Raw genomic sequence first — 12,665 nt, 5'->3', positions numbered from 1 at the left:
AATCAATCAAAAAATAAAAAAGATAAATAAGCTTATTTCCTTTAATGAAAACACAAATTTGCAATCTTAAGATTTTAAGCTTGCTCTCCCTCCCAGGAGCACAGCCAAGCCTTTCCCCAACCCCTCTTCTTCCCGCCCACAGGCATGCATCTCCTAAACTCTAAAGGACCCCTAAGAGGCTTGCAACCAGGGTAGGGATGGGCAGCAGCAGTCTGTCCCAGGCAAACCCCTAAACCTGTCTCTACAGCCCCTCTTTCTCTGACTTCTTAGTGAGCCTAAGTAGCTCAACCTAGCTTATTTCACTATCTAATCCCTCTGTTATCCTAGGCCAGTGATGGCGAACCTTTTGAGCTCAGCACATCAGCATTTTGAAAAACCCTAACTTAACTCTGGTGCCGAGTCACATATAGAAAGTTTTTGATATTTGCAACCATGGTAAAACAAAGATGTATATTTTTATATTTATTTTATATATTTAAATGCCATTTAACAAAGAAAAATCAACCAAAAAAATGAGTTCGCGTGTCACCTCCGATACGCGTGTCATAGGTTCGTCATCACTGTCCTAGGCCCTTTCTTGTTTAATTTTTCCCAGCTTAATAAATGTCCTCTACAATAAAACTTAGAAAAAGATTTAAAGAAGCTCTGACTTACTAAATGCAGACTATACAAGTTTTTCTGAATCATTTTCAGATATTAAATTCAAATAAAATTGATTCCATATATATTGATACTATCCTATCTAATAAAGACAGAATATGCAAACTGACCATCACTTCATGACAAAGATGGTGGCACCCACAGCCAATAAGGAGGGAATATGCAAATTAATGTGACAAAGGTGGCGGCGGCTGGCCCGGAGCTAAGGCGGGAGGTGGCGCCTGGCCCCAGGGTGAAGGCGGAAGGTGGTGGCCAAAGCGAAGGACGGGATCCTGGGTGTCAGAGGGAAACTTGTGCCAGCAGCCAGGGGAAGGAAGGCCTATTCTTGCACAAATCTTCGTGCAACAGGCCTCTAGTATTATCATAATAAAAGCTATTCATAACACCTTAAAACAACACAAGAATATTTTTCCAATTCTAAAACTTCATGTAATTATGATTTTCTGTTAGCATAGTCACCATTTAAAGAAACATACTTTTGCTCTTGACTGTGTTAATTCAAAGTGGACAGATTCTATCTTTGTCATTAAAGAATGATTCTGTGAGACCAAACAGGCATTCTGTTGCCTAAGTTTATTAAGTTTCTCTCGAAGACTTTTCATCTCCTGATCCATAGCGTTAGCAGATGAAAAAGATATCTGAAAAATCAAAAAAGAACAATCTATTATTATTTCATTAAGCATTACATGTAATTAATGGAAAATGGTGAACAATTATCTATAAAATAACTAAGTAGCTCAGAAAATTAATTAAAATATTTAGTGAGTGTTGGTGAGGAGCTGTGGAACAATCAGTTCCCTCTCCATCACTGCTGGAGGACATGTACATAAACAAGTACAGCTTGGAGCTTTGGAAAAGTTCTTGGTATTATCTATTAAGGCTAAATATGCTAAGATTTGACAGTTTTATTTCTGGTATAAATCTGACAGAAACTTTTATATTTTTGCACCTGAAGATATAAAAATATTCATAGCTACATATTGTCCATAAGAGACAATTGAAAGAACCCAAATGTTCACCAACAATAAAATGAATACTGAATAAACCGCATACATATTTTTATTTCACGCTTTTAAATAAAGTGGGGCCTTGACTTGCGAGTTTATTTCGTTCCATGATGGAGCTCGTAACTCAAATTACTCGTATGTCAAATCAAAAAGTGAACGAGTGAGACACGTGATGCTAGGCTGATGTTGTGGCGTTCACTGTGATGTTCGCTGTGCCAGCTAGCAGTGGAGTATCTGAAGCTGGCTCGTAACCCGAATTTTAGCTCGCAACTCAAAGCAAAAAATTGGCCGAGAGACGGCTCGTATCTCGAAAAACTCGTTAGTCGGGACACTCGTAAGTCAAGGCCCCACTGTATATATTTTACAATAAATTATTTTAATTTTCATAAGGGTTAAGATTTTCAAAACCTGATTTAATTATTATTATTACTTTAAAGCTATTTTTAAAAGGCACAAGCATTTTATTTATTTATTTTTTAAAATACATTTTTATTGATTTCAGAGAGAAAGGGAGAGGGAGATAGAAACATCAGTGATGAGAGAGAATCATTGATCAGCTGCCTCCTGCACACCCCCTACTGGGTATCGAAACCGCAACCCAGGCATGTGCCCTTGACTGAAATTGAACCCAGGACCCTTCAGTCTGAAGGTCGATGCTCTAGCCACCAAGCCAAACCAACTACGGCCTTATTTAATTATTTTTGAATAATATATTATACAATTCAAAAGTGAAAACTATAGAAAAGAAAAAGCATACACAGAAGTCTCATTCCCATCGTTAGTAGTTACATAACCAATGTTTTAACATTACCATTTATAAATTTTTAACACCACTCATACATCAAAAAATATGAAACAGCTTACATAGGAATTATTAATCAACTTATAGTTTCAAGTAAACCTAGCCTTCAGGTGTTTTCACATGCATATACAAGCAATACAAATTATCCATGCAAAAAACTGCATACTATATACAGCTGGCCCTTCATATCTACTGATTCTGCATCTACGGATTCATCAACCACAGATCAAAAATATTTGGAGGCCACCCTCTTTATTCCAAGTTCCCTATACAAAATGCCCGGTGAAGCCACAGAAACTGTCCCTGCTACAGAACGAGTTGCCACCAGGTTCAGACAGGGTCTGGAACAGAATCTGACAATGATGAATCAGTAGCAGAGCTTGAGGAACAAGATTCCATACAGGCAATCATACAACAAGCCAGCTGGTAGCAGCACCTGCTGAAATCAGTGAAGAACCAGTCAGGAAGAAAAAGAGAGCCAGAGTGAAAAGAAGGCACAGAAGTCTATGTCCAAACTGGGCCTTGGACATAGGTTACAGGGGTTATTAGGGTCACTATCCGGAAATCTAAGAATATCCTTTGCCATCATAATACCAGATGTCATCCTTTTTGGAGAGATTTCAGAGGAATGGTGGCATGAGAGTGCACCTTTTACTCTCCCCCTAAAATTTCAATAAGTTAACCAACTATATATAATTCAACAAAGAAATCCCTGCTCAATACAGACACATGTCTTAGAGACCAGCACACTGAAACATCTAAAGGTGGGCAACTGGGAACAAATGGAGAGATGAGAAGGGAGGAAAGTGCAGATGGCCTGTAGACGCTGCCCTGTAGCTGGGAGCTCCTGGCTCAGCTGGCAGAGAGAAGAGAGAAAGCCTGTGGTAGCAGGTGCTTCCTTTGGTCAGAAGGAATAGAGAGCTGCAGGGGCAGTCAATCAAGGTAAGCAGGCTGGAGCAAACAGCGACTGAGCTAGCAGACGCCTGTCAGAGCACAAGATTCTGCCAGGCGGCTCTCCACTGTCAGGCTGAGCAGTGGTATTTCAGACAAAGAAACAAAGTCACAGAGCCCTGCCTCTGCCATTTGGATTCCCAAAACTCACTTCCCATTGCCCATGGAGTCGGATCCAGGAGCATACTATCTGCAAAGTAAGGGCTGTTGCCGTTGAACCACTGTTTCCCACTGTGACTGATCCACGGGAGGGGTATTTATATCTGACAAAATAGATTTCAAGATAATAAGAGACAAAGATGGACACTTATAATGGTAAAGGGAACACTACATCAACAAAGCATAACACTTCTTAACATATATGCACCCAACCAGGGAGCACTGCAATATATAAAACAACCACTAGACCAAATGGACATAATTGACATTTACAGAACCTTTCATCCCAGAATATAAGATTATACATTCTTCTCTAGTGCACATGGAACATTCTCAAGGATGGACCATATGTTGGATCACAAAGCTAGCATCAACCAGTTCAAGAAGATTGAAATTATACTGAGCATATTCTCTGACCACAATGCCTTGAAATTAGAAATCAACTGCAAAAGGGAAGTAAAAAAGCACACAAATACATGAAGATTAAACAACATACTGCTAAAAAACGACTGGGTCAAAAAAGAAATAAAGGATGAGATCAAAAGATATATAGAGACAAATGAGAATGACAATACAACATATCAAAACCTCTGGGATGCAGAGAAAGCAGTAATAAGAGGGAAGTTTATAGCCCTAACTGGTTTGGCTTAGTGGATAGAGCGTCAGCCTGCGGACCGAGGGGTCCCAGGTTTGATTCCGGTCAAGGGCGTGTACCTTGGTTGCGGGCACATCCCCAGTGGGAGGAATGCAGGAGGCAGCTGATCGATGTTTCTCTCTCATCAATGTTTCTAACTCTCTATCCCGCTCCCTTCCTCTCTGTAAAAAAAAAAAAAAAACAATAAATTTTTTTTTTTTAAAAAAGAGGGAAGTTTATATCATTACAGACCTATCTCAGGAAACAAGAGAAATTCCGATAAACAACCTAACATCACATCTTAAAGTACTAGAAAAAGAACTAAAGCAACCCAAAGTCAGCAGAAGAAAGGAAATAGAAAACTTAGAGCAGAATTAAATAAAATAGAGAAAGACTATACAAAAAAAATCAATAAAGCAAAGAGCTGGTTCTTTGAAAAGATTAATAAAATTGACAAACCCTTGGCTAGATTCACTAAGGAAAAAAGGGAAAAGAGCCATATAAACAAAATCAGAAATGAGAGAAAAATTACCACAGATACACAAAGGATCATACTAAAATATTATGAAAGACTATATACTACCAAATTCAATAATCTAGAAGAAATGGGTAAGTTCCTAGAAATATATAACCTTCCTAGACTAAATCATGAAGAACTGGAAAATCTAAATAGACTGTTCGGCAGTGAGGAGATTGAAGAAACCATCAAAAACCTCCCAAAAACAAAAGTCCAGGCTTCACCAGTGAATTCTACCAAACGTTCAAAGAAGATTTAAAACCTATCCTATCAAACTCTTCCAGAAAATTGAAGAAGAGGCAAGGTTTCTTAACACATTCTATGAGGCCAATATAACCCTGATACCAAAACCTGTCAAAGATAACACAAAAAAAGAAAACTACAGACCAATCTCTGATGAATAAATGCAAAAATCCTAACCAAAATACTAGCAAATTGAATACAACAGTATATCCAAAAAATAATACATCATGACCAAGAAGGGTTCATTGCCAGGGCACAAACAAGGATGGTCCAACATACACAAATCAATCAACATAATACACAATGCCCTAGCCTGTTTGGCTCAGTGGATAGAGCATCAGCCTGCAGACTGCAGGGTCCCAGGTTCAATTCCAGTCAAGGGGCACATGGTTGGGTTGTGGGCTCGATCCCCAGTGGGGGGTGTGCAGGAGGCAGTCAATCTCTCTCTCCTTCTCCTTTCCTCTCTGAAATCAATAAAAATATATATACTTTTTAAAAAAACATAATACACCACACTAACAAAAGAAAGGATAAAAATCGTAAGATCTTATCAACAGATGCAGAAAAAGCATTTGATAAGATATAACATCCATTTATGATTAAAACACTCAATAAAGAATAGAAAGAAAGTACCTCAACATAATGAAGGCTATATATGATAAACCCTCAAGTAATATCATACTCATAAAACTGAAAGCTTTTCCTAATATCAGGAACAAGGCAAAGATATCCACTCTCACCCCTCTTATTCAACACTAGAGGCCCAGTGCATGAATTTGTGCACGGGTGGGGTCCCTTGGCCTGGCTGGCAATCGGGGCCAATGTTGGGGAGGGGGAAGCCAGTCAGGGGAAGGGACCACAGGAGGTTGGCCGGCGGGGGAAAGGACCACGGGAGATTAGCTGGCTGGAGAGGAGGAACCATGGGAGGTTGGCTGTGGGAGCGCACTGACCACCAGGGGGCAGCTCCTGCATTAAGCATCCGCCCCCTGGTGGTCAGTGCACATCATAGCGACTGGTCAACCAGTCATTCGGTCACTTGGGCTTTTATATATATAGATAGTGCTGGAAGTCCTAGCCAGAGCAATAAGGAAAGAGAAAGAAATAACAGGCATCCAAATAGGGAAGGAAGAAGTCAAACTGTCACTTTTTGCAGATGACATGATTCTATATATAGAAAACCTTAAAGAGTCCACCAAAAAAACTATTAGAAACAATAAATAAATATAGTCAAGTTGCAGGATATAAAATCAATGTGCAAAAATCCATTGCCTTCCTGTATAACAACAACAAAAATTCAGAAAAAGAAATGAAAACAAAAACAAAAACAATTCCTTTTGTAATTGCAACCAAAAGAATAAAATACCTAGGAATAAACTTAACAAAAAACATGAAAGACCTATATACTGAAAATTACAAAACATTATTAAAAGAGATTGAAAAAGACACAACAAAATGGAAAAATATCCTGTGTTCATGGATTGGAAGAACCAACATAGTTAAAATAGCCATATTACCCAAATCAATATACAGATTTAATGCAATCCCCATCAAAATCCCAGGTTAACAGTAAGTATACTTTAACCACTTAATAAATAATTACAGAAGTTTAAAAATAGAATGATATACCAAATCAATTACTTTCCTCTTAAGACAAAACAAGAACCATTATATTTAAATTCAGCAAGTCTTGAGCACGGTAATAAGACTTTGGAAAAAAAAGCATTTAAAGAAAAAACTCAAAGTATTTTAAGTACGTAAAAAACAAAGCCACTTTTAAGTAGAGAGGTCTAAAAACTATAACCTTATCTCTTGGCTGTTTTTGAAAATCAGTACTGCTACTGGGCATTTTACAAATTTTTTTATAAGGTGAGTAATTCAAAAGTCCAAGCTGGCTAGGCTGAGAAAGTTCTTCCAGAATCAGCCTTTCAGACCTTGAGGGATTACAGGCATAATCGGAATTTTCACTTGGACTAACACTAGAGAAAACAAGAAAAGATGCATTTTAGTTCTTTGATAGTTTAAGTATTCACTCCAAATTTCTATACATTAAATAAGGAATAAAGAAAAGCATTTGAAATGCTGCTAGAAATTGGATTCACACTTAAGAACTTAAGGCTTCAACTGAAATTTTAAATAAAACATAATTAATTTTAAAGTAGCAATCTGTGTATTTCTAGAGCTTCTATGCTAGAAATACTTATTTCAAAAAGCAATCATAATAATAGATGAATAAGGCCCCAAATATGTATTTCATACTGTGTCCCTTAATATGTGCTTTCTTAATATGTACATGATTCTCCAATATTTCTATTTTCTCCTAAACTGAGTTATATTTAAAGTTATAAAATATTATTTCCTATTCTAGAGACATTAGAAACACAATAATAATGAAATTCAGACATTTTACATTTGTAAATTAAGTCATACTCTGAATTCTATATGTGATTTTATTTACTTACCTGGATAACTCTTCCCCTAAACTCTGCAAACTCCATTCTGTTATTTTTAGTTCATGTCTTAAGGAAGCAACATTTGCAAGCAAACTTTCTTCTTCATTGTCTTTCTTATAGTAGTTTGATGTATTAGATTCCATTTATTTCTTAAAAAAAAGAAATGAATTTCTCGTACCTTGCCAAAAAGAACCTGTGGTGTCAATCAAAATACTCTCATATTAATGGAGTTTAATTATTTTTCTATTTCTAAAGTTGTGAAAGCTTTCATGGTAATTTAAAACAAATTAAAACAAACAAAAAAAAAACCATTTAATTTCTCTGAAGTGTAAAGCTGTAATGGAAAGTTCTATAGAATTTAAATGAATCAATTTTCATTATAGCCAGGGTCCAGTTATTATAGATCCCCTTTTCTAAACAACTGTGTGAACTCAGTATTTTTATTCCATGTTAAAGATGAAGAAAATAAGAATAAGACTGATTAGCCCTAACCAGTTTGGCTCAGTGGATAGAGCGTTGGCCCGCGGACTGAAGGATCCCGGGTTTGATTCTGGTCAAGGGCATGTACCTTGGTTGCGGGCACATCCCCAGTAGGGGGCGTGCAGGAGGCAGCTGATCAATGTTTCTCTCTCATCGATGTTTCTAGCTCTCTATCCCTCTCCCTTCCTCTCTGTAAAAAATCAATAAAATAAATTTAAAAAAAAAAGAAAGAATGAGACAGATTAAATAATATACTCAAGGTCACACAAACAGTAAATAATGGAACCAAGATTTGAACCTAAGTCCTCAGGATCCAAAGACCTTTTAATTGTCACCCTGAAATTTTCTTATTATATATCAATTTCAATATGAGGTATTTGAAGTTACATTACAAGCTCTGGATATCTGATAAAACTGGTATCATTACAGTCATTCATATTTTCTGAAAGGCAACTTATTACCAAATAAAGATGATCTGCTTCTCCCATTCACAATGGTTATAAATTTTTAAAAGCACACACATTCACATCACAACCACAGAGATCAAAATGATCTTTGGTGGGTTAACTCATGGAAATCTATCCTATATAATGAAGAGGCAATATGCAAATTGACCATCACTCCAACACACAAGATGGCTGCCCCCATGTGGTCACAAGATGGCCAGCAAGAGAGGGCAGTTGTGGGCGACCAGGCCAGCAGGGCAGAGCAGTTAGGGGGGAACCAGGCCAGCAGGGGAGGACAGCTGGGGGGGACCAGGCCTGCAGGGGAAGGCAGTTGGGGGCAACCAGGCCTGCAGGGGAGGGCAGTTGGGGGTGATCCAGCCTGCAGGGGAGGTCAGTTGGGAGGGGGGACCAGGCCAGCAGGGGAGGGGAGTTGGGGGCGACCAGGCCTGCAGGGGAGGGCAGCTGGGGGCGACCAGGCCTGCAGGGGAGTGCAGTTGGGGGTCATCAGGCCTGCAGGTGAGGGCAGTTGGGGGGGACCAGGCCAGCAGGGGAGGGCAGTGGGGCAGGGGGACCAGGTCAGCAGAGGGCAGTTAGGGGCAACCAGGCTGGCAAGGGAGGGCAGTTAGGGGTGACCGGGCCAGCAAGGGAGCAGTTAGGCATCAATCAGGCTGGCAGGGGAGTGGTTAGGGGCAATCAGGCAGGCAGGCAAGCTGCTGAGAGCCAGCAGTCCTGGATTGTGAGAGGGATGTCCGACTGCCCATTTAGGCCCGATCCCACCAGGATTGGGCTGGTGGGATCGGGCCTAAACGGGCAGTCAGACACCCCTTGAGGGGTCCCAGATTGGAGAAGGTGCAGGCTGGGCTGAGGGACACACATCTCCTCCCCTGCATGCACTGGGCCTCTAGTGTGTGTGTGTGTGTGTGTGTGTATGTATATATACATATATATACATATATATATATGTATGTATGTATATATATATGAAATATGTAAATATGGACAGGATGCCGTAACAGGACACGACTAGACAGGAGGAGGCTATGCGCGCAGGTGAGGCCCAGAGCAGAGACAAGACAGAGACAGGGGAGCCAGCCCGCAGCCTCCATGTCCGAGCACAGGCCTGGAGAGGAGATGGCAGGCCCGCCACCCATGGAAGCAGTGCGGCTCCCTCCGACCTCCCGCGGAATTGGCACGGCTCCCTCTCAGCTCCCGTGGGTGCCAGCGGCTCGCTTCCACCTCCCGTGGAAGCCGCACAGCTCCCGTAGAAGCAGCATGGATCCCGGCAGCACATTGCAGTTCCCGCTGGCTCCCGTGGAAGTGGCGGGCGGTCTACTGTGCGCGATATCATGCGATGGGCTACTAGTCCTATCTAATAATAGAGAAACATGGTAATTAACCGTAACTTCGCGACCCTTCCCATTGGCTAATCAGCGAGATATGCAAATTAACTGCCAACCAAGATGGCGGCCGGCAGCCAGGCAGCTGAAGCGAACAGGAGGCTTACTTGCTCCAGTGATGGAGGAAGCCAAGGTTCCCTGCCTGCCGCTGCCAGTCTCTGAGCTGCACTCTAAGCAATTATGTTGCAATTATAGAAGCTAAACAAACCCCAGAAACCTGCTTTCAGCAGTCAGAGCTGGAGCGAGCAGGGCCACAACAGTGTTACAATTATAGAACCCAAACAAACCCAGATACCTGCTTTCAGCAGCCGAGGTCTCAGAGCTGGAGCCGAGCCTCAGAGCTAAAGCCGGCTCTCAGCTCCAGTGACAGCCATAGAAGGTAAATAAATCCCAGAATAAAAAAAAAAGAAAAAAAGGAGAGGTTGGGTGCTTCAGTCACTCGCCAGCCTGAAAACGGCCCTCAGCCCCTCACCCAGACTGGCCAGGCACCCCAGTGGGGACCCCCACCCTGAAGGGGGTGTGACCAGCTGCAAACAGCCATCATCCCCTCATCCAGGCTGGCCAGGCACCCCAGTGGGGACGCCCACCCTGAAGGGGGTGTGACCAGCTGCAAACAGCCATCATCCCCTCATCCAGGCTGGCCAGGCACCCAAGCAGGACCCTCACCCTGAAGGGGGTGTGACCAGCTGCAAACAGCCATTATCCCCTCATCCAGGCTGGCCAGGCACCCAAGCAGGACCCCCATCCTGATCCAGGACACCCTTCAGGGCAAACCAGCCTCTATCCTATATAGTAACAGGGTAATATGCGAACTGACCCTAACAGCAGAAAGACTGGGAATGACTGGTCACTATGACACACACTGACCACCAGGGGGCAGACTCTCAATGCAGGAGCTGCCCTCTGGTGGTCAGGTCGCTCTCACATGGGAGGAGTTCTGCTCAGCCACAAGCCAGGCTGATGGCTGCCAGTACAGCAGTGGTGATGGGAGCCTCTCCTGCCTCCTCAGCAGTGCTAAGGATGTTTGACTGAAGTTTAGGCCTGCTCCCCGCTGGCAAGTGGACATCCCCCGAGGGCTGCCAGGCTGCCAGAGGGATGTCTGATTGCCATTTTAGGCCCAATTCCCTGGGGAGTGGGCCTAAGCCAGCAGTTGGTCATCCCCTGAGGGGTTCCAGACTGCGAAAGGGCACAGGCCGGGCTGAGGGACCCCTCCTCCCGCCCGAGTGCACAAATTTTTGTGCACCAGGCCTCTAGTCTATATACTAAAAGCCTAATTGACCATTACAGCTGAACGACCAGAACAACTGGTTGCTATGATGTGCACTGACCACCAGGGGGCAGACGCTCAACACAGGGACTGTCCCCTGGTGGTCAGTACGCTCCCACAGGGGGAGCGCCGCTCAGCCAGAAGCTGGGCTCACAGCTGGTGAGCACAGCAGCAGTGGCAGGACCTCTCCCACCTCCACAGTAACACTAAGGAGCAGCAAGCAGGCGGGCAGTAAGGAGCAAGGGCTCCCAGACTGTGAGAGGGGTGTCTGACTGCTGGGAGCTGGCCTAAGCCGGCAGGCAGACATCCCCCAAGGGGTCCCGGGATGGCGAGAGGGTGCCGGCCAGGCTGAGGGACCTACCCCCCCGAAAAGTGTGGAAATTTCATGCACCGGGCCTCTAGTATATGAAGAAAAGCTTTTGTTTCTTCAACTTAAGTGTATTTCTAGGGTTATGAAATTCTCTACTAAATATCTGCACATAAAAATCGTGATAAGGGGCCACATTTTATTAAAAATTAATACATATAAACATTAAAATACATATGTTCATAATTAATACAATTAAATGAAAACTTTATAATCTCTATTACTCCTAGCTCTTTCTGCATAATCTTAAAATAACATTCCTCTTTCGGATCCCATTTACCTTTAGCATTATAGCATCCCTCTTTTGTCACCCTTCTAGAATTCTGACCACATTTCAAGCTCTAAATGGCAAGGAGTCCTATGAATTATGTTCAGGACTGTAAGGCACTTAGGGAAACTTAGTATTTTCAGTGAATAAGTTATTACTAAACTGCCTTTCCTCCCACTCATTCAGTTAAAATATTATGACTTTTTTTTTAATTTTTTTTGAAAATATATTTTATTGATTTTTTACAGAGAGGAAGGGAGAGAGATAGAGAGTTAGAAACATCGATGTGAGAGATACACCGATCAGCTGCCTCCTGCACATCTCCTACTGGGGATGTGCCCGCAACCCAGGTACATGCCCTTGACCGGAATCGAACCTGGGACCTTTCAGTCCGCAGGCTGATGCTCTATCCACTGAGCCAAACCGGTTTTGGCTAAAATATTATGACATTTATCCCATAGTCAAAATTTCTCAGATGTAAGGAGAAACATTAAAAGAAAACTCTCACCTTATTGAAAGAAACTATGTTAGGAAATTAAATGAGATACTCTGTGATCTTAGAGAAAATCCTTTTTCCCCTTTTGCTTCTACAAATTTGCCTCTGCTTAATTATTAAGAAGCCCCTAACGTCAATGTATCAGGCCCGTCCCCATTCTGCTTTACCTTTTCAACATCTCTAGCTTCCTACAGGACGGTGAAGGGGAAAAAAAGGGGGTAAATAAAATGTGGGAAAATTAAAATGCCATTCCATTATCATGGATCAACTAAATCAGGTTTTATGTCCCAACATCTCTCGTGTACTTTAAGAATTCCCTAATTCTCCTGAATTATCAATCAATACAGTGCTATTCAAACATTTTCTTTTTCTTGGTGGCCATTTATTGTCAAACCAAGAGTCCCCCTCACTTTAGCGGCCACTAAAATCTACCTTCCTTGCCTGTACATGCGGAAAAGCACAAGCTACCTGCATAATATATCTGAACGTCTGCATAATATTATATAGGGAATTGCCTTCAT

The 12,665-nt window shown here is 42.0% G+C and overlaps 1 protein-coding gene across 1 annotated transcript in view; it reads right to left on the bottom strand.

Moving 5' to 3' along the window:
- Positions 1 to 7,613, bottom strand: part of CCDC18 (coiled-coil domain containing 18) — a 113,667-nt gene extending 106,054 nt beyond the window's left edge. Inside the window, exons 1-3 of the mRNA XM_036348470.1 lie at positions 7,433 to 7,613; positions 6,775 to 6,949; positions 1,137 to 1,298 (exon numbers count right to left, since the gene is read on the bottom strand). Coding sequence (XP_036204363.1) covers positions 1,137 to 1,298; positions 6,775 to 6,949; positions 7,433 to 7,566 — 471 coding nt within the window. The 5' untranslated portion in view covers positions 7,567 to 7,613. The remainder of the gene's footprint in view (positions 1 to 1,136; positions 1,299 to 6,774; positions 6,950 to 7,432) is intronic.
- Between the last annotated feature and the right edge of the window lie 5,052 nt (positions 7,614 to 12,665).

This window comes from Myotis myotis, unplaced genomic scaffold, assembly GCF_014108235.1.
Source record: "Myotis myotis isolate mMyoMyo1 unplaced genomic scaffold, mMyoMyo1.p scaffold_m19_p_2, whole genome shotgun sequence".
Classification (NCBI taxonomy): domain Eukaryota; kingdom Metazoa; phylum Chordata; class Mammalia; order Chiroptera; family Vespertilionidae; genus Myotis; species Myotis myotis.
Note: the sequence above shows the minus strand (reverse complement) of the source record. Positions and strands in the feature narration are given on the sequence as shown.